Source organism: Cyrtonyx montezumae, unplaced genomic scaffold (assembly GCF_038088225.1).
Source record: "Cyrtonyx montezumae isolate F1298 unplaced genomic scaffold, pur_monq_1.0 scaffold_3, whole genome shotgun sequence".
Lineage (NCBI taxonomy): Eukaryota > Metazoa > Chordata > Aves > Galliformes > Odontophoridae > Cyrtonyx > Cyrtonyx montezumae.
This window is the reverse complement of record NW_027072034.1, coordinates 78,684,137-78,709,362: the sequence shown is the minus strand read 5'-3', so window position 1 is coordinate 78,709,362 and position 25,226 is coordinate 78,684,137. Positions and strand designations below refer to the sequence as shown.

At 43.0% G+C, this 25,226-nt stretch overlaps 1 protein-coding gene across 2 annotated transcripts; it reads left to right on the top strand.

Annotated features, from left to right (window-relative positions):
* Positions 1-15,804: 15,804 nt before the first annotated feature.
* Positions 15,805-24,030, top strand: NFKBIZ (NFKB inhibitor zeta). Of its 2 annotated transcripts, none has more exons than XM_065741989.1 (12): positions 15,805-15,949; positions 16,722-16,861; positions 17,721-17,757; positions 17,884-17,990; positions 18,104-18,855; positions 19,293-19,398; positions 19,723-19,869; positions 20,208-20,271; positions 20,834-21,003; positions 21,529-21,639; positions 21,744-21,911; positions 22,516-24,030. In XM_065741989.1, the coding sequence occupies exons 2-12, from the start codon at positions 16,733-16,735 to the stop codon at positions 22,567-22,569; spliced, it is 1,845 nt and encodes a 614-aa protein (XP_065598061.1). In that variant the 5' UTR covers positions 15,805-15,949; positions 16,722-16,732; the 3' UTR covers positions 22,570-24,030. The 2 variants fall into 2 exon arrangements, with proteins under 2 accessions (XP_065598061.1, XP_065598060.1); XM_065741988.1 differs by lacking the exon at positions 15,805-15,949 and adding an exon at positions 16,302-16,571.
* The last annotated feature ends 1,196 nt before the right edge of the window (positions 24,031-25,226 follow it).

Below are 25,226 nucleotides of genomic sequence, written 5' to 3'. Positions count from 1 at the left end.
TGATCCCACTCAAGCCAGAGTTGGTCTTCACCAGTGGCTTTCTTGAGAAATGTCAAGATGCATGTAGTAGAGTGCTTCTGAAGAAGTTCGTAACACCTAATGATAATATGAGTCAATTATTTGTGAGGGAACTGAAAAGATTAAAAAGAAAATTAAGAAATGAGCAGGTTGCAGAGTGCAGTAACTGAAACATCTTTGGATCAGAAGTGTTTTGTTTGTTGCTGTGTATGGGGAGGTTGTGCACTCATTGCTGGAAACTAAAGAGCTTATGCTGCTAGCTACAAGAACACTGTTTTAAAACCAAGTGTAAATGCTTATAGCATGTAAAAGCCAACAGCATCCATCACTAAACTTAACAAATTGAAAAAAAAAAATTAAAAATCATTGTAGGAGTTACATACATCCAAATAGCATGTAATCTTACCTTTTCAGATCAGAATTCAGGATGTCCAGTTTGCCACTTGCTACTGGCAACTGCTTCACTTAGTGTCTGTGCATATATTAGCTTTAGGTAAGTGCTTCTTACTTTAATATGTTAATAACAATGTATCCACACCAGTTCAGTCCTGGGAAGGTAAACCAGCACAATGCAAAATGACTTTTCATCTTCACTAGGTGCATTTTTAAAATGGGTAGAGTGTAAAGCTTTCATCCTGAATAAGAAATTTATCCAAGTAACGTTAATGAAAATAAGGCCTCAAACTTTTACTTTGAAGGAAGGTATTTAATTTGTGGACAAACCATTTGGTTTTCCTCAAAACGCTGCATCAGTACACATGCGTGAAGGCATTGTGACAGGATATTTCTTCTCTGAATGCTCTGGTGTTCACTAGTGCTCTTCTGCAGCAACTTTTCACCACCATTAGCCATCAGAAATAGAGAGGAAGAAATCTTGGATGTTATGACAATCAAAAGCAAGAGAACTGGATCACAAAGAAGTCCATTGTAGAACCTCTGCCCTTCAGATTAATTTTTTAGTAACAGATTAATGTGTAAATCATGCACCTGAGGGAAATTGCCCATTATTGTGGGTTGAGGACTGATAGTTTATTTCTTTTTGCTCTGGAATAGACAGGGAGAAGAAAGGGAGATGCTGAGGAGTTACAGATGTTAAAAGATGAAGACTGAGGGCAGAATGCTTTTGTCATTCAGTTCAACTGTAAGCTTACTTTCATTTCTTCTTTTGCTACTGGTTTTCACCAGTTGTGTATGTACTGTATGTAGAAACATAATCAGAAGCAATAAAATATTTTTAAATCACTTTCTTTTAAACCTTTAAGCTTCTAAGTGTATTTTAATGAGGGCCAAAGGAGTTGGTTATTTTTCAAGTTACTCAATATGAAATGGGATCAATCAAAAGTTGTCAGTGAAGTATCTTTGTTTACACGTAGAAATTTCTTTCATGAAATATTTCAAAGCCCTGTTTTTCTTTCCATTCCTTTCAGTTGGAGGGAAGAGTACGTACTATTTTGAATTTTTTTTATTCCCAACCCTGAGCCTTTTGACTATTGATCTTTCAGTGCGTAAGTTTTCTTTACCTTATTAATTTGTTTATTCCATGTGCAGCTCACTTAAATACCAGTGAAAAATACTCTGTGTTTTTATGGTGTTTGTCAGAAGATATCAGAGCAATTTGTAAAATGAGTGATCTTCATTTTACAGGTTAGACTGACAGTGTTGGTTTTTTTTGTTGGTTTTTTTTTTTTTTTTAATACTGATAGTTTGATCTTGCTTTTTGTGACCTTGCTTTTCATAAATCACGTTAGGCAGATTTCTTAATTCTAGGTGTTTAGAAATGTTATTTGAGTTCTTAATGAAAGAGAGGATAAAAAGCAGTAGGTGTCATAACATTTTTCAATCTCAGTTGTTTGATTTCTTCTCTTTGTAACACCACTGCACCTCTACTTTTGAGTCTTAAATGAGTGTTTTTCATTATTCTTACTTGTTAAAGGTAAGTGTTTAAAAAGTGGGAACGTTGCATACTAGAAGAGTCTTTTATGTGTCAACGATAGTGCTTCCATGCATATATGACAAACATGAACATCTGAAGTTGTCTGCTGGTCAGGTTAAGAGTATTAGGTTTTTTGCTTTTATTTATTTATTTGGTAGAAGCATGATTTAAAGCTTTTTTCCACTTGTGGTTAAGTAGCAGCAAAAAATGCCTGTCACAAAATGCGTATTTAACTTACAGAGCTCATAATTACTAAATCCAGATCACTTCTTCATACTTGGCTCACGCTACACATTTAGACTGTTTGGAAGGCTCTTGGTGGCAGTGGAGGACTCTGTATCTTAGAAAAAAACATGTTTTTACAGGTGTCTTTTTTTTCTATTGCATGTATGATACTGAAATGGTTACAGTGCAGAGAAGGCTGTAATGTATTCTTGTCTGAAATTTGATAGCCAAAATACTCCAAGTTCCTATTAAAATGGGCAAGCTTGTGCACAAAAAATGTTTGATCTGATTTGGTATCAGTTTATCTTGTTTGCTCTAACCTCACAGAACTTTCCTTCTTTTTATAGTTCCTTTAGAAATGTGTCATATTTCCCTTAGTTTTACTTAACCACATTTTGTGTTGCGTGTTGGGTAGAAGTTTTATAAAATGGTTTATAGATTAAAATCACTTTATCTTTTTTCTGATGATGTATGTATGTTTGGAGGGGTGTGATCTGCGCAAGTGGCTCAAGCCTGGCACCAGACCTAGTGCTAAAACACATTGTTTCCTGTTGTCAGCATGTCAGTCCTGGACTGACATACAAGAAAACTTTGTACATAATGTAGGCTTCTTTCTCTGAGGGCTTTGAATACCCAGCTGGTCAAGAGGAAATCCTTTAGCCACTCCATTACTTTAAGTAATGGATGAAATCCTGTAGTCTGGATACATGCCCACTGCCATAGAACATGAAGTGTGCTTGCCCTGTGGTGGATTGAGGGCAAGGATGGAGGAGGTAGAGATAGGGATGGAGAGATAGAGGGGGACTGCTATTGGGTTGCCTTTGGGTTATACAGCAGCTATATCCACATCTGGGAAGCAAGTCAAGCAGGGTGCATTGCCAACAATACCCTGCTTGACTTGGGAAAAATCCCTCAACTGCAAGTTCCAGGTAAATGGAAGAATGGAAGTGAGTATACTGAAGCAGAATTGTGAAGTGTTTTCTCTGTTGTACTCCCCTTCCCCCCCCCAATCTTTCAGTGCTGACTCCAGAAGGAAGCAGGGTCTGAGGCAATTTCCTGTGGAGTGATTTAAGTTGCTGCTGTTCTGTGAGCTTGCTCTAAAATAGTTGAGTTCGAGCTCTCACCTGCTCTCAGAAATGCCACCTGACAGTCATCAGATAATAGGGCAATGGCAAAGTGACTTCCCCTGTGTTTTACTTCAGAAATGAAAAGTGAAGCGTACTGCCATAGTGTCCCATCTGCTTATCCAATCAAAACAGGAGCAGGGGGCTGCAAAGTGTAAGGTGCTTTTCAGTGTGGTGTGAGAGCAGGCCTCAGACATGCTTACAGATGGAAGGGGAATAAGGTATAGGAAAGAGGGGAAGCAAAAAGGATTGAGGGGAAGGAAAGATGTCATGCAAAGGTCTTCTGTGACACTGAGGAGAGGAAGGAAGTTTGGTCATTTCAGTCATAGACGATAATAGCAATTGTGAGGGATGGAGTCACTCCTGGATGCAACACCCTGAAATGCATATATTGCTCTCCAATTGTGTTGAAAAGTTCAGCCACCTCTTTCTCTATTCCCTTCCTGACAGTAATGAGATACAAGTCATTTGCTAGGCATTGCTGTGAAACTTTCTGCTTACGGTTGCTTATACAGGCATGTGTTCTGGGTTGTCACGTATCTGCAGACATGATAGGTAACAGAAGTGAGTAATTTTTTAAACTAAACCCAAAATATAGCCAGAATAAGAATCAGTGCACAAGTGGGCTTTCATCATATGTTGTTCAGCTGTTCAGTGCTGGTGGTAACTCAGAGAAGGTCTGTAACTTACATGAGATGTGACAGAAGTGCTTAGCACAGAGGTGACTGGAACCTGAGTTTCTGACAATAAGGCTAGAGCCTAGCACATCCAGATTGATGGTGCTACACTGGTCTGGCAAAGAGCTGAGACCTTAGGGTATTCCAGTTGATATGGGCTGTTTTGTGTTCATCCCATGGTTTATTGCTGCATCCTTAATTAGCAAAGTACTGTGTAATATCCAGCACGTTAGCTGTCCTACTGACAGTATAGGAAGCTTTGAAATGAGGGAAGTGTTTTTTTATCTCTCCAAGTCTGGATCTTTGAATCTATCCAGAAATGTTAATTCTACTGCCTGTCAGACAGATCTGAGCTCTCTTACCTAGCCCATTTCTGCACGGTGACTATCAAATGTTGCCTTCCTTTTCTGCTCCTTTTACTGCATAAAGTCTTTTGGAGTAAAATAAACGGGTCTGTTTTCTGATTCTGCCAGAGTGAATTGCACAGGAACTTCTCTGCCTGGAGGGGAGCAGGGGGATTTTGTGAGAGGATGCTAAAAGTCAGCAGTGTTTGAGTAGCTTTCTGTGAGCCTTAAATGCAGAGTGAGCATGTGAAAAACCCAAGTGAAAGTACAATATGCTCTGCCCTGCGTCTTGGCCCTGTCAGCTGGGATGGGCTTAACAGATTAGTGAATCATTAATGAGTGTACCCTGAAGGGGATTTTGAGGCTCTGAAAAAGAGCCTGCGCTGACTCTCAAATGAAAGCTCTCTTAAATCTGCCATTGATAGCCGTTCACCTTCTAATTCCTAAGGCTTAAAAATGAATGGTACAAACACCACTGGGTGATGTACAAAGTCACTCTGAAGGTAATGCCTTCCATTTATTTCCATGGAAACTACAACAGATACAAAGAGCACAACAATATTACTTGATAGAGCTAATTCTTAGCTACATAACATTATTGTTCAACAATCCCTGCCATTATCTCTGAATTTTTGCTGGTGATGAACAGGAGCCTGCATGCTGTGCTTGTTAAAATCTGCACCAGTGGAAGTGACCCTCTAGCTGCCACTGCTGAAATGCACCCTCTACTGCCTCACTGTGCTCATGTCTGTTGTTCGGACTCTATCAACATTCAACAAGTGTCCAGGAATGTAAATGCATGCTGTTTTTTCCTCATGGAGGAATTCAGTGACGTATCTTTGCTTCAAATGCACTTCAACATCGTGCACCATTTTGTCAGCCTGCAATCTGCTGTCATCAGTCTCCTAGCAACAACATGTAGCAGAATTTTGTAGAGTAGGTTCAACCTCTACTGCAATACCACTACTGTTCACCTCTGATGTTGTGGGCCAACATAATAAAATAGGAGGCATTAGTTTCAGAGCAGCCTTTGTAGACAAGTGTATTTTACCTCCTGACTTCATGCTTGGGCCTTCTGCACATCTGCATGAGCCTGGTTTCTTTCTGTTTCAGCCTGATTCATGCTCTCTTTTCTTGTTCTATCTGAATGTCTGCTGCAAGTTGTTTGCAATGATTGGGATTTGGTATGAGACATGAAGTAAAAGGCAGAATAAGCAGAATATGCTGACATTTTTTTTCCCTTGCCATCCTGCACTCAGTTCTTATTCCCTGGGACAGGTGAGTCATGTTTTCCAGAACGGTCTTTTTTTTTATCCTGCCTGAATCAGATTCTCTCCTGGTAAGGCAGATACTTCTGTCTTAGCTGTTTCTTCCTTCTAATCTTATTTTCCCTTTCTCATTTATCTTTAACATTTTTTCCCTTTTTTGCTTGTATTATTAGTTGCTTCTGCTGTGTCTTACTTCTGTCTTTGATAAGTAATGCAAAAAAAAAAAAAAAAAAAAAAAGATAATCTAATTAAAAAAAACCCAAGAACTCAACAAACTAATGTTACAATTATTTCTATTCTTGTAAAATGCATCCAATAAATGAGTATTTCCCAATCCCACCAACTTCATATCTACCATTCTCAATGTAGTTTTTGTGTCAACTAATATATTCCTTAAGTCTTACTCTTTGTCCAACAAATACTACTACAATTTTTTTTCATTTCTGTCTGAAATTGTGACTCTTCTTCCTGTTCTGTTGTACATTTTATGCTTGGCTTTGTTACTTTGTATTTCTGTGCCTCGGTTTCTGCTTCTTGTCCCATTTGGACTTTGTTTTTGCAGCAGCAGTTAGAATGAGTGGATAGCCCTCCTCCTTGTGTTGACTAATGGTGAGTTTGCAAATGACAGTGTATGTCTGACAATGGCTTTAGGACACAGAGCACCTGAACTACCCTGGTTTGGGGGAGGCAGCTACACCTGGGGGAGAAGGAGCTTGAATGAGCTCAGTGGTGACCGAGGTACTGGTGATGATGGTCCATCTGTGTCCCCCTCTTCACAAAGAGAGATCTTGGTGTCTTGGGAAGGTGTTGAGAAGCCACTCAGGTCTCTAACTGCAGCCCACTTTGCTGCAAAGCTGCACTGGGGGAGAGTTGGGTGAGGGCCTGGTCTAGATTGTAGCCCTGCCACGTGTTACACAAGGCTGAGGGCACTCTAGGGCTACAGTAAATTCTTGCCCTGGCTAGAAGAAAATACCCTTATTTTGAAGAAAAGCACTGAGCCCATTGAGATTATCAGTTGAACATGTTCCAGTGATATAATACATCTGAGAACAGGAAGATGGAGCCCACGCAGCATTTCCTGCCTGCAGGCGGAAGGTTTCAAAATTATCACCTTTGGGAAGAAAAAGTTCTACATCTTTCAGCTTTCTGAGGCAGGGTGAGGGTGGGGGTAGTGTCTGACTTTTTTATTTTACTCTATTATTGTTTTTTTAACATCCACTTAATAGCGTGGGAAGCACAAGGGGGTTAGGGGTTAAGTGTTCTTACCTTGTAGGTAAATGTGCGTTAACTGCTTGAGAAAGGTTATTGAAATACATCAGAGCCAGGATATGTTTGCTCTGAAAAGATCTGAGTGTCCTCTTCTTGTTGGCCGTATTGTTTGATGAGCAAGGAGAGTTCTGTCACATGCCACTGGTGAAAGGGGAAGAAAAGCAAGATGATTTTTAAGGAGCCTTTCTCCTTTTAGGAAAATCTTGGTAATTTCTCCCATTATGAAGATATGAAGGTTAGTTTATCTACTGAAGCAGATGACTGCTTTACATCTAATGCATCTATGACTAAGGGGAAGTACTTTTTTTTTTTTTAATCAAGCTTCTGATTGTGTGGAGTTTGCATGATGTAAGTGATAATAGCTTCTGTGAAATTCATCTCAGCCTTTCTGAAGGCAAAACCCCACTGAAATCCAGACATTCACCAAGGAGAGAGAGGTATTGTTCCCTGCTCTGTATTGTGAAGGCTCAAGCTGTTCAATTCTTTTTTTTTTTGTTTGTTTGTTTAAATCCATGGGATGCTTGCTTTCTCTGTATGGGCACCTCCTTGTACAGATTACACTGTAGCGCAGTGACAGAAGAGGGTTACAAAATGCTTCTCAATTTCTTGTGGTTGTATGTACAGTGCTGAAAATAGAAGGTGGAACCCCAAGCTACATGAGGAAAGAAATCCTGCAGAGTTGCACACAGCAGATTTCTGTTCCCTTGTATTGTTATAAAAGACCTCTTTCATTGCTCTTGCTGTAAAACTTACGTCAGTATGTTCTAGACCCTATTTGGCAGCATTACGCCAGCCCGGGGTTTCCTGCCAGCCTCTCTGGCAGGGGAATGTCCCTGATGGGGCTCACCCTGCCTGGGAAATTCCACCATGCAGAAAAAGTCCAGGGAGCCACTCTTGCTCTGCCTTCCTCCACCCTCCTGCTTCCTCTCACATGTCACAACGTTCCCCCTATGGCCCTCCCCAATTAACCAGAGCCAAAAGATAATTGGTGCCTGGGTGCTGCAATAAAAACAGCCCTGTGGGCACTCAGCCTGGAGTGGTAAAACTTACAGAGAAAGTGTTTAGGGTATATATATATTTTACATTTTTTTCCCCCGTGACTAAAAAAACAGAGTAAGCAAGATGTTTGGAGGGTAGTTTCCCTGCTGTTGCTTCTCTGTTTCATATTGTTAAACCTCAGAGGATCTTTTCAGTCATTCTCCCAGACGTGGTCATAAGGGACGGTTGGTTGCCATTGGGGTACAAGGAGATGGCTTGTGTTCCACAGAGCTCTAACTTCACTTTTCTGACATGAAGGTACTTTATTATTTCTGTTTGCCTTGTTCTTTGAGAACTGTAATTGATTGGGACTTACATATTACATATATGTATATAGTATGCATCTGCATTGGGTTTGGATATAGAAGGTGGGTTGGGTTTTGGATGGGTAATGGCTAATAGCCAAAAGGGAAGAAACCACAAGAAGTGGTGGGATTTTAAAAGCCTACAGCAGATCTAGGGACAAAATGATAGCAGAAATAACTACAGTTTTTAATCCCAAACAGCTTTTATGTTTGGAGCAATTTCCCTTGAATCTAACAATTTTTCAGGAGAGGGTGTATTCATTTTCCAGAGTTAGGACAGATGGGCAGCTGAACTCTGAGGGCATTGAATGGAAGAGAGGTAAGTAATGGATGCATGTGTCGTGGGTATCTTGATTACAGGTTTGTTTGTTTGTTTTAATCTAATGAGTAATTTTGGGATAGCAGATATCATCAGCATACAAGTTGGCCAGATTCAACAGGACAGGAGTAAACTTGTCATGGTGTGTTTAGACTGTGACACAGCAAAATGTATAAAAGCAGGGGTTTATGTTTACTTTTGTTTTTATTTTTATTTTTTGAGACTTAGCAAAAAACCTGTGTGAATAAAAAGTGTGTTTAATGAACTTAATAGTTTAAGTTTAGTGAACCAAGCCATGAACTCCTTTTCATTGCCTGGTGAGAGTTTCTCTGGCTTACTGCATGAGGTTGATTATGCAGCATCCTGATTTGCTACCTGTGCCTGTATCTGCAGGCTGGGAGGCAGCTCAGCATTGAGCTTCTTGGAGAGAACAAAATGTAGTTGTCATTGTATTACAGTGCCACATGAGACAGGTATGGCTGGGGATGGGAGGCATGCAAGTACTTGAGATGGAAGCTGGGCTTTTTCAGCTGGGACATCCTGGCATTTGGGGACCAGAGAAAGGGCCAAACCCTGTACGCTTTCACAGCCAGTCTGTGCGACCAGCTAGTGGGAGACAAATGTCACCTAGGGACACTGGGAAGAAAGCCATGTTTCTGCTCCAAATTAAACTCTTATATCACCTTTGTTCCTGAGGCAATCAATTTATTTTGGTCTACTGAAACCTTTTATTGACTTACTTTTTTTACAGAGAGCTACATGGTTCCCTTTGCATTTAATGGAAGTTGATAGGAGGAGGGTGTTGGAGGCAGAGGGTGTTTGCTCCCCACATACAAGTGCCTGTGGCTAGCTGCTGGCAAAGCTCTGGGCCTGTGTGCTTTCCTTGGCATGTCCTTCCAGTCCATAGCCTCCCATAGCAGTATGGTGGCAGGGGTGCTGTAGCACAGGGTTTTGTGGACAGCAAAATGCAGTTCTGATGATGCTACCAGCAAACCAGAGTGCAATTTTTGCATTCCCGATCACCAGCTCCAAGAGATGAAACGCGTAAGGCTAGTCTAGAGCTGCCTTTAGCTCTGCTTTCTTTGCATGAAATTGGCAGGAAATTAAAAGAAAACATAAAAACCCATGGTCTAGCTTCTGTGAAAAGCAGTGTCCTGTGAGACAGGATGCGTCTGGCTTCAGACAGTGTACCTTTCCAGCTGAGATCTGAAGGAAAGAGCCAAGGTGTGAGAATGGAGTTTTGCATGATGCCCCACTGAATCTAAAGGATTTATTTCCAAGTTTCTTGCTATTTTATGCTAACTGCTGCACAACTTGCATATTACTGTAACGTGTTATTACTAACCGTTGTCATGGATTTCTTTCTAAATGTGTAGAAAGTGTCTGTTAAACTTACAGAGGCAAAAGACAACATGGCACTGGTATATTTTTCATGATACTAGTACCCTTTATGCAGGTGTAGGAATTTTGTTGCTGAGACATATGTGGCAGAAAATTCTGATAGCGATGTTGTCTTAATTGAAAATGATTGCACATATTTAACTGTGGGTAAATCCTGCCCTAGAATATGAAACACATCTCAAGCACCAGGAAAATATTTATATCATTGCTTGGAAGAAACCAACATTTTCCTTGCAGTAGTAAAATTTTACTTGGCTGCCTTGGTTTAGGTGCTTTTTAAAAAAGTGAGAAAATTTCCTGTTTATTGAATTTTTGTCTGACTAAGGGAGGACAGTTCTACAGCTGAGTTTTGGGACTTTCCTGGGGTCAGATAGCCCTGTGATTTGAATGCTGGGATTTCTCTATTAACTGGAAGTCTGAACTAAAGGTATTTAAAGGTGGTGTGATTATCATAGTGAAATAAGGTCAAGACATAAGATTTGTGGACAGCAAGGGCTTTGCTGAAATAAGCTTTGAGTTGTTAATGTGGCGTGATTGAGTCTCAGTGGTGAGAGACACTCAGCATTGTCTTGTTTCTGCTTGGGATTTCCTGCATGCTGATACACACTCTCAGACTGAGCATCTGCTCGAATATAAGCTGTGTAGGATGGTGGAAATCAATGCTGAAGCTCCCTGCAGGTGTTGATCTCGCCGCACATCTACAGCACAGTTGGTCTGCATGTGCACTGCCACTGTGCCTGGGATTTTTGGCCAGTCAGAGCTACTGTGAAGTAGATGTGACTGGGTTATCACATCCAAGAATTGAGCAATTTTTCAAAATCTGTCTGGGCAACATTTTTGAGTTGAGAAAAAACATGTTTGGGAAGCCTGAGTGTATGGTAACCTTAGCCATAGTCTTCCCATTGCTATGTGTAAATTGAGAGACTGAGAGGTCCTGGGCAAAGTACAGTTTGAAAAGTATATTTTCCTGGGTTAAAGTCTCACTGAGATAAAGCAGTTTTTCCTCATATTCCTGCACTAAAGAGTTGAATGATGCTGCTGCATTCTGGGAAACATCTTTGCATCCCCTGTGAGAACATGATTCTTTTTTTACTGGTGGTTAAAGTTGTCCTTGTTTGTGGAAGGCAAGGAAACTGAAATCTAAGCTCACTGGAGCCTAACTCACTGCCATAGTTGTAGCACTGCTTCTGTGTCTGACTGCAGAAAACAAAAATGGAGGTGGGCTTAGAAAGATCGATAGGTTTTGTCCTATCAGGTCACCTGAGTTAGGAGGTTAAAGACCTTCAGTGTGAGTCATAAGGAAAGCTCATGCTTGTATTTTTAAAATCACAGTGGCCTCTGAGAAACTGCACTAACTCCCTTTCTAAACCAGAATACTGTAAGCGGTGTTTTGAGACAGGAATATGCACTATTTACCTCATCCATGTACACACCAGTATGTTTTCCAGTTGACAGGTGATGTTGCCCTTTGCTATGGGGAAACAGCATTTTGCTCCATATTTACATGCTGTGACATCAGCGGTGCGTGTATGTCTCAGTGGTGAGTTCCTACTGCAAGGTACTAATGAGATAGAGCAGCTTAAGAGAAAACATGACTAACCAGGACAGTGAGTATGCTGAAAGGAATGTCCATAAATATAAGGCATACAAGAGAGACTGTTTACTTGTAAAGAAATCAGATCAGCTTAGGCAGCTTTGAACACTTCAGTGTTTCTTTTCCTCGGTACTGATTTCAGCTGCTTTATATATATACAGTGTGAAAAAATCTACTTGGGAGCAACCAACTATTTTTTTCTTAAATATCAAACAGCTGGTGAGGGGAAAAAAAAGCAGAATTGGAGGCATTCTTCAGATCAAAGGAGTTAGCCCCAAAAGATACGTAGTAAATAGTCCAAGTTTTTCTGTAATATGAGGAATTATACACGCTCCCTTTTGAAGTTCAGGCTAATCCTAGGCCGGCAGTCATGGAGACCAATGTTGAGGAAAAATGTAGCAATACAAGTAGAGCAGAGGGAAGGAACACAGACTCCTCTGTACTAGCTTTTAGAGAAAAAAATGCATCATGGCCTGTTTCCAATCTGCAGACACGTGGTCGGTCTCTTAAGTTGTTGGGGCAAACGTGCTTATTGATCCTAGAGAACAATCTGCAGGAGTGAAGGTAGTTACTGAGCTTTCATCTCTGTTTTTCTTGGTGCTGTTCTAAAAGCCAACTCAGTGTTATGTTGGACTGTTTGGAATTTGTGTGCTGCATAGAAATGCTTCTGGCACACAGAGGTGTGGCAGCCGTATTCACACACCTTGACTCAAAGCCTGTAGCAGGAGGCTAATTATACCTGTTTGAGAGTAAGCAACATTTGACATCCATACAGTGAATATTCGCTTGCATTAAGCAACCGGTCAGTAAACTACCATTTTTATTTTCAGTTTAAGAAATACCACAGAGGTCATACAATTCCAGAAATGTGTTGCAAAACCGAATTCTTGTTACTATTAGTTTGTCCCTGCCAATTTACCTAAAGGCTGTTCTGTGCTGCCACTTAGGACAGCGTGAGAAGACTTCAGTACACTCCTATTCCCACCAAACCGCGAGCTGCTCTGGGGGCTGGCACGCTCCTTGTGCTCCCCAGTCTGTTAGGTGTGGCCATGTGTCTGGCAGAGACAACTGCATACTGCTGTCCAGTGAAAGCAAAGCTCTGCTTTCTGGACTTCATTTATTTGAAGTCGATATCCCTTGCTGCATTCACCCCAGTGTGTGCCCCAGGGATCAAGCAGCGCAAGCACGCTGTCTAAGCTGTCCATTTCCCTACAGCAGACTGGCCATATTCATAAAGCATAACCCTTTGCTGTGATCTCTTCTGGGCCCTGTGTGGCCTCCTCAGGACATATTTTCCATGCTTGTGTTGGTTTTGGGTTGTTTTTTTTTTCCCTTTTTAACACTGAGTGCCTGAAATAACATGTCACTGCCAACACGCTGCTGCTTTTCAAACAAGTTTTTGCCACATAAGTGACGTGGAGCTACAGCTTCCAGGGGATTTTTCTGAGGGGGAAGATGAGGAAGGATGCCTTCTGGAGAGTCGTTCCAAGTAGCGGGAGGTAAACTGGCACAGCCTTGCCTGTACAACTGCCTGTAGGGAGCTGTCCTAGAGCAAACCATGCCCAGGAGGTGGTCATCCCAGAACTGAGCTCACGAATGTGTTTTGTTAGCAATCGTGGGACCAAGATATGAGGGTACACTGTGGGACCACATCATTTGACCATATAAAGGTTGGGGCTGGTCTTGTTGGACTGGTGATCGCTTACCTATGAAGCTAAAAAGGATGATAGTGTTAGGAGGAAGTGATTTACAATGTGTAAACCTCTGCCTGAGCTGTGGAGCCCAGATTTTTCAGAGCTGGGAGTGCTCAATCCCCTCTGTTGCCTGTGCTGTTTTGGACCTCACAGAGCTCATTGCACCAGTTGTCCCCATCCAGTATTTGAGGCAGTTTCACAGAAAATTTCCTTCTGGTTTCTTTAATGCCACACAGCAATATGGTCAGGAAGTCCCCTTCTCCTTCCAGCTCAGGCTATAGACATTTTGTAAGAAAGGATAAACCAGAGATGGTTGAAAGCTGGACAGGAAAAATTCTCATGGTCTGAGGTTATGTTATCATTAAAGCACTGCTCTCAGCACCAGGACCCAGAAATGAGAGAAAACCTCATGGTTACGATTAGAAAGGGTTCTGAAAACAATGAAAATGTGTTTTAATAGAAAAACCCCAAAGCACTGAACAGGCTTCTTGGTCTGCTTCAACTTTGGGCAGTGGGTCAGCTGTTTCCTTGTGTCAGTAACACAGTTATTTCAGGCCTTGTCCATGGGAAAGCCCAGTACGGCATTTCCAGTGCATCTTTCCTCAGTGCCTGCTCTGAATAAGAACAGCAACACGGAGACAGGCAGCAGTGATTAATCTGCGTGTGTAATTGGTAGCGAGGGAAGAAGCTGAGGTTTGGACTTGAAAACCCATACGCTCCATCCCATTTTAGCAGCTATGTGTGACACGAATATAAGCACATCTGGCTATTTGCTGCTGCATTCAAGACAGGGGTCAGGACAAATGTTGCTAATGTTGGCCACTAGTTGGCATTATTGATACATCGCAGTGAACAAGAGCAGGTGTGATGAGAATCTGGAGGCCTTTGCTTAGGGAGCTGAGTCCTTCGGCTCAGCAGATCCATGGGTTTTGCTGAGTTACCACTTGGCCAAAGCTGGCTGAAGCTGCCTGTTGAGCACCTTCACAGCTCCTTCCCCACTGACATCCTTCTCCCAGCTTGTGGCTGTCCATACAGGCTCTGCCAGCTCTCCCAGCAGAAGAGGTGATGAGCCCTTCAGGTTACTACCCTGCCTGGCAGGAATTTCTTTAGTCTGAAGACATCTGCTGGGGCTTTGGTCACCACAAATGTTACGTGGTGGTTGGGCCAAGAGAAACGTTCGAGGTCTGCAGTATTAATAATTACAATTTGTAAATGCAGCAATAATTTGCCAGTAACTCGTGTGGAGTGCTTTGAGAGGTTGTTGGGAGCCAGCTCATCTTGTGCAACATGGGTGTGTGTATTTTTGAAAGAGTCTTTTGTTGCAGAGTTTGGTGGAATTAGACTTGTCTTAATCTGCTTTGATGGGGAGCAGATTTATGTCAGGAGACCTGATAAATAAGACGTTGCTGGTGAAACACGTGAGAGCTAAGGTATCAGAGCGTTGCCTGGAGTGTATTTTTGTGTGGTACAATGAGAGCAAGTCTCATTCGATCTCAATTCAGCCTTCAGTAGACTTGAAACTTTGAAACAGAGTAGAAATTCCACAACATCTTTGCGTTAAGGTAAAAACCTCATTGTGTTGTTTCATAGGATAGCTTTTGTTTATATGACAGAGGCTAATCTTCAATTAAATCAGATCCAAAATGATTACTGAGTAGCAGTGATAAGGTGTTGCTCGTTCTGCCTGTATGTGTTTTAAGGACCTCGTGTGACCTAGCAGAATTAAAATGAGTGAAATTCACTTCTGGTTTAACATCCATTTTACCTTTGTCATTTCTAAGGGACTTACAGACCACTGTGACTCTAAATCTAATTTTTTTCAGCTATATACTTCTCAGATTCATGCTATTGCTTGTTAAAAGATGCGATTCATTTGCTGTGGCAGTTGGAGGCCCTTCTAACGAGACTAAAACCATTTGCTTCCCATCTGTGGAGTAGTGATGTAAAAATTAGGTTAGATCAGTCAGATTTGTTTCCAGAAAGCCATGTTATGGATTCTCCCATCAGAGTACCAAGCGTGTCCTAGAGGCAAGGGATGTCAGCAAGTGCATTTAAGGAAGAAAATAGTCTAAGTATCTACCAAAAGCTGAGGTATCATGGTTGAGATCTTGAGGTTTGGAGAACAAGAGAGCAATCTCGCATGTTTAAAACATACAGCCTGACTTCAGAAATTCTTGCTTGCACAACGCAGTTCATTGAAACCTGCTGGGAGATGGCTGCTGATGAGGGAGCAATTGAATTTCTGCCTTTATTAGACTGTGCTGTTTCTGGCAATGTGTAGTGTTTGACTTCATGTGTTATGTTTGCAAATTTAACTGCATAAATCTGATCTGGGGCTTAAAAACGCAGAGTTTTTGGAGTAGGAAATTGTAGGTACTGCCAAGTGAAACCCTTTCCTCACTAGACAAGGGGACAAAATGTTTGAATACTGCAAAGTAATTCCCTCCTGCCTCCTCATGGCTGATTAATATAATTTCACGTTGCACCTGTCCCATGGATTTTTTTAGCACAATTAAAACACGTATAATAATCTAAATTATAGCCCTCCAATTTGCATAATATACTTCAGAAATACGGTGGTGCTTTACTGCATATTTTCGGGGCAGCCGCAGCGCTAACAACATCCTAATCACAACCTGGCACGGACAAACACGGGCTTGCGTGACACTGAGTCCGGTGGCGGCTGAGAAACACCTTTTTGAGAGGCAGAAATCGGGAGAGGTGTCCCCTGTGAGTGCAGGTAACTGAGACTCCTCGCTCGCGCTTAGCGTGGGCACCACGCAGCTCCACCTCCACGCTGCGCTCTGGGCTCCGACACAGCACGAAAACAAAACAGCTTCCGCGCCTGCTCCTCGCCGGGCAGCCGCTGCGGGGTTACTGCCTGGCTGCGTGCCCCAGCTTCAGCCCGGGCGCGGCCGCGTCCCGCCTCCCCCCGCCGCCCTTACGGGAAGCGCGGCCCCGCCCTTGCCCGGGTCCGCCTCTGCCGGCGGGGCGGAGCCGCTATAAGCCCGGAGCGGCCGCCGGTGCCCGGCAGTCCCCGCCGCGCCGCCCGCTCGGTCGTGGTCGTGCCCGTGCTCGCCGCCGCTCTCCTCCGCCCGCCTCGATCCTCCGCGCGCCGCCTCGCGGCACCGCCATGATCGTGGACAGCAGCCGGGACGCGGCGCCCGACGGCGACGGCGGGGCTCTCAGCAGCCCCATCAACCTCGCCTACTTCTACGGCGCCTCGCCCCGCTCCAGCGAGGGCAGCTGCTCGCCGGCGCACTCCGCGCCGGGCTCGCCGGGCTCCGACTCGGAGCTGTCGGTGAGCAGCCGCGGCGGCGGCCGGAGGGACGGCCGGGGCAGCGCCCGCCCCGGGCTGCAAGGTACGGCGGGGCCGGGGCTGCGGGGAGGGGACGCGGCGGCGGCGGCCGAGGTTCCGCGCTCGGGTTCCTTTTTCAGCTGTTGGGCGGCGGGGTTGCCGTGAAGGCCGACCCCGGGGCTTAAGCGCGGTCTCCCGTGTGCTCTCTCGACAGTGGAGCAGCACATGGGGGGAGGAAAGCAGCACAGAGGGCCGTTCCAGGGGGTCCGCGTGAAGAACTCGGTGAAGGAGCTCCTGCTGCACTTTAGGAGCAGCAAGCAGATGTCCTCGGGCCCCGCTGCGGACGAAGGCAAGGTAATGAGCGTTTTTCAGGGCTGACATAATGGGGTTTAACCACTGGTTGGCGGAGGAAGGCACGCGATAAAGCGGTGATCTTGTTCCTGGTGTTTTCGGATGTGGATGGAGTCATAATGCTTCTTTTTCAATACACGCCGTGGAAGAAGTGATGTGGGAGGAGATGGGTGAGACGGCTGCTGCCACATGGGGGAGGGGACCTCGGTGTCTCGCTGAGCCCTGATTTTTGAGAGTTCAAGATGGGTTTGCAGTCTACACTTTGACAACCCTTAGAAGCAGAGTCTTCTCTGAGGAGAACTGCTGAGCAGCCCTCTGCATTCCTCCCGTGTAAAGTCAGGCAGACCCTCAGGCTGGAAAATAGTAAGGTGTGGAAATGCTGAGTTTAGAGAGAGTTTTTCCTCACAGTCTGCCTTCCGAGAGCGTGTTTGAGTTTCCTACACGAGTGTTGCTAGTGGAAACTTTGCATACAAAGGTTCGTGGCATAAGAGACAGAGAAAACTTGGTAGGCTTACTTACATTAAAAAAAGAAGAATCAAAGTCTTAATACCTCACTTGGGAACGTTGTCTTTCTCTACGTTTTCTTCAGTTCTGTGGTATTGTAACAAGTAGCTTATTAAAAAGCCTTAAGAAAAATCATGGTTTTCATTTAAGCTGCGTAAAACTCTTTATGTTTTCTAACCTCAATTAAAAGCAATTAAATTAGGGCTTGACCATCATGTAGTAGGATTATTCTGAGACATGTCCTACGTTTATAGAAGCAAACCTCTGCTTTTGGTTGTCTCTTCTGTTTTGTTTCCACCAAAATAGCGTTATAATGATGGAATAATCTGTTCTTGTTGTTTTATTTCCCCCTCAAAAGCCACAAGGAGGATTGGTGAACTACGAACCATACACAGGTAAAAGAAAAAACAAAAAACCCTCAGCACTTCTAAATACCCCACAATAATATTTTAAAAATAGATTATTATAGTAATCTCCAAGAGGGTTTTAAATTTGTCTATTTATATGTTTATTTATTTTAGCTGAATTGAAGAGCGTTCTCAGTCAGGGTGGCAAAAGAAAGGCTCCTGAGCTCCTTTCTGATGGACCTCCTTTCAAACGCCAAGTTAATGTTCACCCACACCTCCTGGTAAGCTTCAAGTAATATTTTTTTTCTGTGCCTGTGTTTTGTGCAATCAGAAATTTCCTCCTAAAATGGTACCTCTGACTCCTTGGGGTTTGCTTTGCTCCTTTTTCTGACAGACACCGCCCCAGACCCCGACTTCAATGGATAACATGGAGGAGACGCATAAAAACGAATCCAAGCATGACAGCAATTCTGATCTGCTTCAGAACATCATAAACATTAAGAACGAGTCAAGCCCTGTCTCCCTGAATACAGTGCAGGTTAGCTGGTTGCACGGAGTCTCACCTGGCGAGCAGTACCACGACAGTGCAGGAACACAGGCTTTCTCTCCATCCCAGAAGTACCAAGCATTCCAAGATCACGCTTCCCAGAATATGCTTGATCCTCCTCAACATTACCAGTTTCCTTCATCGCAGAACCAGGATTTGTCCCAGAGCTACACTTCAGATGCATCTCTGGAGTACAGGCCGTTTTCTGCCAATGACCAGTCTCCAGGCTACCACCAGCACTCCTTCGAGAGCCATGAACTGCAGTACTGCCCGTCACAAAGTTTCTCCTCCCTCCTGAACGATTCTGAAGGCTCGGAGAACATCGCCGCTCCTCTCCACTCACTGAGCAGTGCCCATCCTCAGGCTAATGTCAGCCCCCATGCTCAGAACTTCAGCCTGGCTCCCAGTAATGTCTGTGGTAGTCTTGAGCGCAGCGTCTCTTTGGCAACTCTGAATGTCTCTCTGCCACCCCAAAGTGTTGCCAGAAACACAACGCAGCTGGGCAAGTCATTTTTCCAATGGCAAGTGGAGCAGGAGGAAAACAAATTGGCTAACATCTCTCAAGACCAGTTCCTCGCAAAAGACTCGGATGGAGACACGTGAGTAGTGCTTATCTCGCTGCTTCTGAAGTAGAGGGTTGGAGTGTACTTCTGTTCAGGTTTTGGTGGACTGCTGAGTTGTAATGAAAGCTGTTTGTTAGTGGTGCTTGTGTCACGAGTGCAGTGGTTTCACCAGTCGTGGTCTTGCTGATGGGCTGTGATGCTTGCAGTTACAGCATATTTAGTAGATAAGATAGTTGTATCATCTCGTTTCAGGTACTTATTAGATTTTTATCTGGTAAATTGAGAGTAAAAAAGATTCTAATTTAGATGCTTTACATTGCCTTGGGATGAAGGTGCCTGAGTTTCAATCTTAGTCACTCAGATGAAGTCTGAAGCTGGCAGTATAAAGCCCTTCCCACAACGTACGTTTGGATTTATGTAGTGGCTTGAGCCCCAGTCTACTTGGTGTCTAACTGCTTTCCCTCTTTCCACAGCTTCCTTCACATTGCTGTTGCCCAGGGCCGACGAGCTCTCTCCTACGTTCTCGCAAGGAAAATGGCTGCTCTGCATATGTTGGATATTAAAGAGCACAATGGCCAGGTGAGGTTCTCAAACTCTTTCTGCCTGTCTTGTGCACCTAAGTGCTCCGATGTCTGGACCCCGAGGAAAATGTGGTGAAATGCTTATTTAACATTAACCCCGAGATTTAGTCTGCATACTAATATTAACCTTGAGCTATTAATACTTCTTGGGATCACCTTGAGCTGGTAAAACTATACTCTCGACTTTTTGTCCTGGCTTCCTGGTATTCATAATCACTGCTTAAATAATACCGGGCAGCTAGGCTTTTTATTTGTTTTAGTTGCTCTTTCCTGTTAGAGATCAGATGACTAATAGTTGAAATTTTCTTCTCAATGTTTGCAGAGCGCTTTCCAGGTTGCTGTGGCTGCCAACCAGCATCTCATTGTGCAGGATTTGGTTAGCCTGGGGGCTCAAGTGAACACCACAGACTGCTGGGGTAGAACGCCATTGCATGTTTGTGCTGAGAAGGGGCATGCCCAGGTCCTTCAGGTGAGAATGAGGCAGACATAACTCTGCCCTATCCATAGTTCTTAATTTGGTGTTAGCAGTTTTGGAGAGCTCTGAAAAAATACTGCAGCTCTCCTTATCTTTCTTCTGTGCTGCCTTTTTTTATATATCTCAGGCTCTACATTTATATTTTAAAGTGAGGTTGACTCTCGCTGTGAGATTTCAACCAGTGAATAATTCAGTAGTATATGGAAAGCAATAAATAACTCTTTAATTCAGTTCTTGATTGCAACTTCGTTGCAGCAAGACTGTATGCAAGCTTGAGGAAACATTATGTGGTTTGGGTAGACCTAAATGCGTATCTGTTCCCACATTTGCAGGCCATCCAAAAGGGAGCCATGGGAAGCAATCAATATGTGGACCTTGAGGCAACAAACTATGATGGTGAGGAGTTTGGGGTTTATGACTTACAGTTTACTGTGTGATACAGTGCTTTATAGTTACCGATGTGAATGTTATCCTGGGAGAAGGGCAATAAAATGCATTATATCTTTGCCAGGTTCACATTCACAGTTAGAATTGAAATTGCATTGCAGTTGGCATATCTGTCAGATAAAAGCATGGCTAGCCGCTGCCTGTTGAGATCTTTGCCTGTTCCCTCTTACATGTGATCCACGTGTTTGGCATGGAAAGGATAGATGATAATGGGCTATTGTTTAAAATATGAGTGCCAGTGGCACGTCGGTGGGTACAGCATGCAGAATCTCTAGCACCAGAGAGTTGTTTTAATTGAACCTATTTTCCATGTGATAGATCTTTCTGAAGAAGTATATTAAGAAGAGATCCTTATGTGCTGACTGACTGTGACTTACTACTTAGAGTGACTAACAGCCCAGATCCTGAGCCATTCAGGAGTAGTCATTATCACTTAGAAATGTGGAAGCAAACAGCCAGTCAATAATTCTGTGTTGTATTCATTCATTAATGAGGAATTTTTCATGTGAAGGTTTGACAGCACTACACTGTGCTGTTCTGGCCCATAACGCTGTGCTGCATGAACTGCAAAACTGCCAACCACCTCACTCCCCTGAGGTTCAGGAGCTTCTGCTGAGAAACAAGAGCCTGGTGGAAACCATCAAGACTCTGATACAAATGGGAGCTTCCGTTGAAGCAAAAGTAAGTGGAACAACTTAGTGTAAAATGCCAGGTCCAAAGAAAATATGGAAGCAGATCATGCTCCTTTCTCCCACGCCACATCTCAGCCCACTGATTAGGGAGGAAGTAGATTCATTTGAAAGCTTCCTAAGCAACCTACGGCTCGATTTACCTAAGTGGAATAAGAATGTTGCATTTATTAAGAATAAGGTATTATCAATGCAAATGAACTATGGGAAAAGGGAGGTGACAGTCTAATTTCTGGATTAAGATTGATACTATGCCAGTTGAAATTGACTGTGCCTTAAGTTTAAGAATATGTTAGGAGTGTTTTGAGGTATCTGTAGTAATAGGGTGCTGATGATACCCTGTTCTTGAACTGTAAATTGTTGTCAGATGTTGCTTCCTGTCCAGACTGACTTTCAGTGTAATATAGTTTGAGTACTTTTGCTCAGCATTATTTACTTAGTTCTTTTCTATCTGCTTGCTCACCCTGGGTGGATGAAGACTGCAGGGATGCTCTAAATGCTTCTTTTTTCTTGGTAGGATCGTAAGAGTGGCCGCTCTGCCTTACATTTGGCAGCAGAGGAAGCAAACCTGGAGCTCATTCGTCTCTTCTTGGAGCTGCCCAACTGTCTCTCTTTTGTTAACGCAAAGGTAGGCAGATGTAATCCAGGATGTGTACACCTGCCAGCATTGACTATACTGCCACTCATGCCCCTTGCTGGTTTCTTTTCATGGTGTTTCTCTGTCTTTTCCAGGCTTACAACGGCAACACAGCGCTCCACGTGGCTGCCAGCCTGCAGTATCGGGTCAGTCAGTTGGATGCAGTTCGCCTGCTAATGCGAAAGGGAGCTGATCCAAGTGCCAGAAATTTGGAAAATGAACAGCCAGTTCACTTGGTTCCCGATGGCCTTGTGGGAGAACAGGTAAAAAACAAATAAAACAACCTGCCCCAAACTCTTAGCCCCCTATCCTCCCACACCAACACGAAAGTTACGTTTCTCTCAAAGTTTTCCAAGTTTTGAGCTCTTGTAACTTCTAGGGAGAAGTTTCAGCAGATGGTATTTTCTTTATTTTGTGGCTTTTTCCCCGTCTCAGAAGCTTTTTATCCCCATGGAAATAATATTTAGAAATGTTTTCTTCATTACTGTGCAGCGTATGGGAGGTCATCTCCCTTCCTGTGTTGATCTCAGAATGATGCAAGATCACGTTAGTAATTACAGCAAGCAATGAAAATGGCGGTTCTTAGGCCTGAATAACAGATGAAGAAATGGCTAATTCCTAGCAGCTGTACAAATATGTAACCAAAAAAGATGGCTCTTGAGCTAAGAAGCTAATAGTCTGAGGAATTCTAGTTGTTCAAGTCTTGTGAAGTTGGATCCGTTCTGGTATAACTGAACTTGGAAGCTAGACTCAGATAAATGAGATATGCAGAGTTGGATGTCTGGTGTTGTTTTTTTCTTGTTTGCTTTAGATTGGTTCACTTTAGGATGATAAATGCTAATGGTTTTGTCTTTTTCTTTTCTCTAGATAAGACGTATCCTAAAAGGGAAGACGGTTCAGCAGAGAGCGTCGCTGTTTTGAGCTCCATGTTACTTGGAGTTACCGTACACTCACTGTCAGTCAGGCAGTCCTAATGTATCTGTAAATAGACCATTTGCCTGCTGTTGGCAAATGTTAGTTGTTTCTATGAAACAAAAGTATTTTGTTCACTATCATATAGTGGGTTATGTAAGTTTAGGGGAAAAAAAAACCAACAAAAACCACACAAAAAAAAACCAAATTATAAAAACCTAACAAAGCAGCAATCAAATTCCTCTGAGCAAATGGGAATGTTTCATTCCCAAGTATGTGGAGCATTTGCCTGGATACCTGGATTTCTTAGCTACGGCAAGCTAACTTCTGGACAAGGACAGTTCTACAGTCAACCTTGTTTGGAGAGGGCTGATACATGACAACACTGCGGAGTTTTGTTTTTGTGATAACAATATTAAAGTGTAAGAGAAATCAAATATTTTTTCAAGTGGGAATTTTATTTATATACCTTGGTGGCTTCCTTCCAGTATCCTGTGCAGGATTGTATATAATCATTGGTGTTATTGTACAGTTGTGTAGTTCTGAGCATCTGTCAATAGATTGGGAATGAGCTGAAGAAGAAACAAATCTGCTGATTGTGAACTTCTAAATCACGTAAGAAATTTTAGTACTATACTGGTGCAAATCAGGTCAATTCTGTTACTATGAAAGACTGAGGACCAAAAGGACAGTTAAGAGGAATTGTCCTAGTGCTGACGTGTTCGTGCTTTTGGAGCTGTTAATAAAACATGAGAGCCATGCTCATTCAGGTGGCAGTGTTGGGTGGTTTTGTACCCAGCAGAGGGTTTTTTGTTTGACTGGATGGTAGGCTGATTTACATAGTGTATATAACTGTCATATTTTAAGGACTCTGATTCTGATTCACTGGAAATAATTAGCATGTACCTAGCTCCTGATGCATGTTGAAATCTCTCTTTGTTCGTTGTAATACTTAAGTGTTTGTAAGCCCCACTATTGTCAGTAGGACTTGAGCACATGCCTAAGTTGTCTACTGAGTTGGGCTCTAGTCAGTTCTAGGGATTTAGCATTTTTCACTAAGCAGAGATAGTCCACTTATGGCTTTACCTTATAGGTATTGTAGAGAGCCAAGTAATATTTGAAGCTAATGTTTTTCTATTTTTAATAATTATAAATATTGATGCAAAGTGCGTACTAATTATACTGTATTCTTGTATTCTGTTGGAGAAAGCTCCCTCCTCTTGTCAATTTCAGGACAGTCCACGCTGGGCTGTAATGCAGCAGTATGTTCTCCTTGTGGTCTTTGCTCTTATCCTGTTCCTGCATCATGCGCCATTCTCTGCCGTGACCATTTAGTCTGACTGTGCTGTTGTGACAAAGTATGTCTTGTAAGCAAGCTAAGTGGGAAGATCTAATATGCTGAGGCCGAGCTGTGATGTGTTTCTTGAAGGGTTTAATGTATCTTGTGTTTGAATAAACATGTTAATTGCACGTTTTGATGGTTACTGTCTGTGGTATGAATGCGGGTGGCAAAATCAAGCTTGAGATAAATATGATAAAGCACAGCAATACTGTGAGACTGCTGAAGGTCCTTCTGTGAGGTACGAGATGGAATCCCCCTTCTGTACCACTGCTGATGCTTACTTTTGATGCTGTTTTTGTTGTAGGTGATGCTAACATGTTTTGGGTCATGTGCTATGCAGTTGTGTTGCCTGTGTATTAGGTGGCTGCTCCTCAAATAGAAAGAGTTAGCCTCTAAGTTTCCCAAATTCAAAGTTGTTAGCTGAACAATTTCTTTCTTCAGAGGATATTTTATTCTTTTATTGTCCCTGTATGAGAGAATATCAATTTTGTAAAAGTCTCACATTTTCCCTGTTATTTTTCTTGCCTGTCTTCTATTCTGACAGCTCAGGTACAGTCAGTTTAGCACTGATGAAAGTCTATACAAGTAAATGAAGCTAATACAGATGGGAAAAGACTGCCTTCACCACTAAAACTGTAGGCTCTGAGCTTGCTGCAGCTGATCTTTCAGAAAGAGAACTTCTGTGACAGACTGTCCTTGCTGAGCACTGAGCTGATAGACAGCAACAGTCAAAAAAGCAGACGAGCTGTGCAATCTTTCTGTAGGAAAGGAGCTGAGGGGAATGAGATCATTTCTATGCTACTTGAAAAAATGTGTTTGCCTGACTGTTGCATGCAGTTTGGATGTCTGCTCAGGTAAGAGTGTAGTGGGATTGCAGGAGGTGTGGGTCTGTGGAAGAACTTCCCTGCAGGGGAGAGCAGAGTAGATGAGCACTCTTCAGCTGCAGGAGTGGTGACTGATAGCAGATACCACAGGCCTGTGCTGTTGTCAGGCCAGAGAAACTGGACTGGAATTAGCTGTTCAATGCCTGTTCCATTGTAAAAGATCTACAGGCTGTTAATGAAGATATCAAGAGCACAACAGACAAGAGGATGTGATTATTTCATGTGAAAAGCGTAGAAGTAAGACATGACGTGGGGAGGGGCTGGGTGCATATTTAGAAAGCAAACCTCCGGAGGATTAGCAAACAGATGAACCATGTCAGTTAGTCCTCCCTGTGGTGAAGGGTGCTGGCAGAGTGCTTGATGATGTTCTGTAGTATCATACAGTCTTATCCTGCTCTTAAATCTCCCCTGGGATTTTCCTAATGGTCACACTCGCAGAT

Excerpts from the sequence above, each read along its gene's own strand:
- NFKBIZ (XM_065741988.1), top strand. The coding sequence starts at position 16,343 with ATGATCGTGGACAGCAGCCGGGACGCGGCGCCCGACGGCGACGGCGGG. Across the intron at positions 18,856-19,292 it reads AAAGACTCGGATGGAGACAC|CTTCCTTCACATTGCTGTTG; the intron begins GTGAGTAGTGCT and ends CTCTTTCCACAG. Across the intron at positions 21,004-21,528 it reads GAGCTTCCGTTGAAGCAAAA|GATCGTAAGAGTGGCCGCTC; the intron begins GTAAGTGGAACA and ends TTTTCTTGGTAG.